Source organism: Otolemur garnettii, unplaced genomic scaffold, assembly GCF_000181295.1.
Source record: "Otolemur garnettii isolate 467f Iridium unplaced genomic scaffold, OtoGar3 scaffold00127, whole genome shotgun sequence".
Lineage (NCBI taxonomy): Eukaryota > Metazoa > Chordata > Mammalia > Primates > Galagidae > Otolemur > Otolemur garnettii.
Window position 1 is genome coordinate 2,797,059 of NW_003852522.1, and position 3,589 is coordinate 2,800,647.

At 56.1% G+C, this 3,589-nt stretch overlaps 1 protein-coding gene across 7 annotated transcripts in view; it reads left to right on the plus strand.

The window, feature by feature from the left end:
• The first annotated feature begins 1,674 nt into the window (after positions 1–1,674).
• Positions 1,675–3,589, plus strand: part of DOCK6 (dedicator of cytokinesis 6) — a 52,929-nt gene continuing 51,014 nt past the window's right edge. For all 7 annotated transcript variants that reach the window (XM_023517980.1, XM_023517982.1, XM_023517985.1 and 4 more), the window contains exon 1: positions 1,675–1,770. In XM_023517980.1, the coding sequence (XP_023373748.1) occupies positions 1,727–1,770 (44 nt within the window). In that variant the 5' untranslated portion in view covers positions 1,675–1,726. The remainder of the gene's footprint in view (positions 1,771–3,589) is intronic.

Genomic DNA, 3,589 nt, shown 5'->3' on the forward strand with positions numbered 1-3,589 from the left:
GGGTCCGGGCTGGGGATTCGAACCCGCCACCTTAGGTGTATGTGGCTGGCGCCTTAGCCGGTTGAGCTATAGGCGCCGAGCCGATCTAACTGGTCTTTAGAGAACACCACTTTGGGGTCAGGGTCCCTGGATCTGAATCTTGGATCTGACACTAATTTACTAGGCAATAGGGTAAGTCCTCACTTTGGGATTTCCTCAATTTCTTCATCTATAAAGAGGATAATGTCTCAGCATCCACACATGGGAACAGTAAGTGCAAAGGGCCTGAGGTGGAGCTGTTTCCTGGTGTATAGAGGAACATCCAGGAGGTAGGGAGGTGGCTGGAATGGGTGATGGGGAGGAAGGGAGGAGGAAAAAAGGCAACAGAGACAGATCATGTAGGACTTAGTAAGCTGTGGGGTTGTGGGAGGACTTTGGCTTTTTACCCCAAGTGAGATGGGAGCCATAGAAGGTCCTGAACAGAGGAGGGAACTGACATGACTCAGGTGTTTTCAGGTTCCTTGTGTCCACTAAGAGGGAAAACAAACTGGGGAAGGGACTATGTGGGAAGCCAGGAGACTAGATACAACGGAGGCTCAACGGGAACTAGGCAGGGGGAGATGAGAAATCTGTGAATCCTTGTCTCTGTTTCCTGCCCAGCCTGACTCCCAGAAGTCTGAGAGGCTAGGCAGGAACTGACTCTAGGTGGGGCACAGCAGGGCATGATGGGAGGGACTTACACCTCACTTCTCCCAGTCAGAGTGGCTGGGCCACTGGGGACAAGCTCCATGGGCTGCTGATGCATGTGTGTAGTGTCACATGTAAGGCTGTGAACAGCCCTGTGTGGCCTCACTAGCTCAGATGCTATCCTGGACCTAAGTGGCCAGGTTTGGGGGTTGTCCCACAATCTATGCCTCTTTCCTGGGGGCTCAGGATCTGACACTTACTAGGCAACTGGGAAAAGTCACCCTGTGTTTGGGCTTCTCATCTGTAAACAGGGAATAAAACACCAGTATCCAAACACGGAAATGAGAAGAGCAAGTGCAAAGGCCCCAAGGCATAGCCACATCCTAGCATTATCGAGTCTCAAATTCTTCCTAGATTTGGTGACCAGGGCAAGACGGGCTGTCCAGGGGGAGGGACCTGCCTATCTAAAAGTATGGAGATGGGGAAGGGTGTGGGACACCCACACGTGAGTGAGGGCTACAGAACTCTCTAAAACTGCTGCAGCAGGGCTGGGAGTGGGGCTTTTGGGGTGAGATTTGAGACCACAAATTAAGCAAGACACTCCCACATATTCCTTCTCGTGGAGGCGGCCAGACCGGTCCAGGTTTCGAACTGGCTTACTTGAGTCCCACAGTCAGGTTCTGGGGTCACGTATCCTGGCACCCCAGAGCCCAGTCAGAGCCCTCGGCTTCCTCCACTCCGGACTGGGGTTATGGTTATTAGATATGTGAACGTGGTTATTGTTGCCTAGTCATTGGTCAACGGACACAAGGAGAGCTGACCCGCCGTCGCGTCGCTTCCCTCCCTCCCTTGAGCGACCCCACGTCCCGCCCTCGCCCCCGGAGCCTCAGTTTCCTCAGCCGGGTTCTGAGTGCGCCCAGAGCTGCCCCTCCGGCCGGCAGGGGCAGCACGGAGCGGCCCGGGACACCCGGAAGGGCCCCGCCCCCGGCGCCGCCCAGCCCCGGCTGCCCAGAGGCTGGAGGTGGCGGTCGTCGCGGTGGGGCCCGGGCGCTGGGCTGCCATGGCTGTCGCTGAGCGCCGCGCCTTCGCGCACAAGATCAACAGGTAGAAGGACGCAAGTCCCCTCCGCGCCGCTCCCCTCGTGGCCCCACCCCCTCCATTCCCGCCGGGGTTCCTGAAGACCCGGTCAGCCCCCTTCTTCCCGGGCCTGGGTCCCGCCTGCTTCCTCGGACTGGGGCTGGAGGGAGGAGCAGCCGGGAGGGCGGCTGGGGTCCCGGATTGGGGGGCGAGTCCGGGCAGGGAGCGCAATGGCTGCGGAGGTTCCCCTTCCGAGCCGGTGGGACGCGTAGGGGAGTGTCCCGAGGGCTTCCCGGAGGAGGCGGCGCAGGAATTGCTAGGGCCGGGAGTTCTACTAGCCCATTTCCCATCTCCTGACTCCACGCAGTCCCAGCGCCCTGGAGGGTTGGGATGGGAGGACTTGACGTATCCTCCTCCGTGGATTTGGGAACAGGAATGGTGCTCCCAGTGGCCTTTGAAACTCCTGTGGAGTTTCCCATCCCCTCCTCCGCGCACACACACACTCGGGGTCCAGTTCCCAGCTGTCAGTGGGGGGATTGGGGACAGCTGTGGACGTCCTCTCCCTCCTACCTTCTGCTTCTGGCTCTCCCAGCACGGTGGCCGCGCCTGGGATGGATGGGTGATTGTATGGACGGAGTGGGGGCTGGGGATATAACCAGCTGGTGGGCTGACGGAGGAGGGGACAGGCGCCAGGCGCTGGGGGATCCATTTCCAGCCCCCGAGGATTGTCAAAGACTCAGCTGGAGAGGAGACTGTCAGACTCTCTGGGGCTGAAAATCTGGGCTGTTGGGGGAGGGCGTCTTTCTGACTAGGGTGGGTTCAGAATCTCAAATATTCTTTAGACAGGGTGGGAAGACCTACCCTGATTGGACCCCACCCCTAGGAGAAAGAGCCACCTGTGGGTTAATCTCTAGTCTGTTGGAAACAAAAGATCCCACTCTTGGAGGTGGGTAGAGTGGGAAAGAGAAGCATGATAAAGTAGGTCACCTGTTAGTGATCAGAGCTTTGGTAACAACCAAGACTGGGAGAGAGGATGGGGAAGAAGGGCACTATTTTAGATATGCGAAGTGGGTCCAAAAAGCAGCTCCTTTTGAACAAAGATTTGAAGGAGGTGAGGGAGAGGGATCCTTGCTTTTTTGTGGAGCAAAAGAGGTCCAAATTCCAACAAGGGCAAGTGCAAAGGCCCAGAGGCAGGAAAAGAGAGAGGGAAGGAGACAGTAGATAGATGGTGCTGGCCCTTGTGGGCTATGGGGAGAATTTTGACTTTGACCCCAAGTGAGGTGGGAGCCATGGAGAATTCTGAGCAGACCATGATGGCTGGGCCATTTTTACCTTCTGTTGTCTCTGTCTTTGAATCATGTCTTAGCACTTTGATGTCTTTGAGGTTGGGGGTGTTATTGCCATCTGTTTCTTTGCCTCTCAATCCCTATGTCCTTGGGTCCTGGCTTCTACTCAAGTGAGAAAGAGGGGTTTTTTTTAGACAGAGCCAGAAAGAGGGGTCTTGAGCCCTGCCCTAGGGAACACACGCTGAAAAGCCCAGGTTAAAGAGCAGAGAAAGATCCTGGGTTCCCAGTGAACTGTGAGCAAGTGACCCAAGGCTTCCAGAGGAGCACAGTGATACCCACGTATGTCTACATCTTCACCTATGGCCCTGTACTCATCTGTTCATTTAATTGTTCGTTTCACATATGCTGGATTAACCCATATGTTACATAGGTCCCAGATTCCTAATAAACAGATTCTTTTTTTAAAAACAGGTTTGGGCTCGGCGCCTATGGCTCAACCGGCTAAGGCGCCAGCCACGTACACCTAAGGTGGCGGGTTCGAATCCCCAGCCCGGACCCGC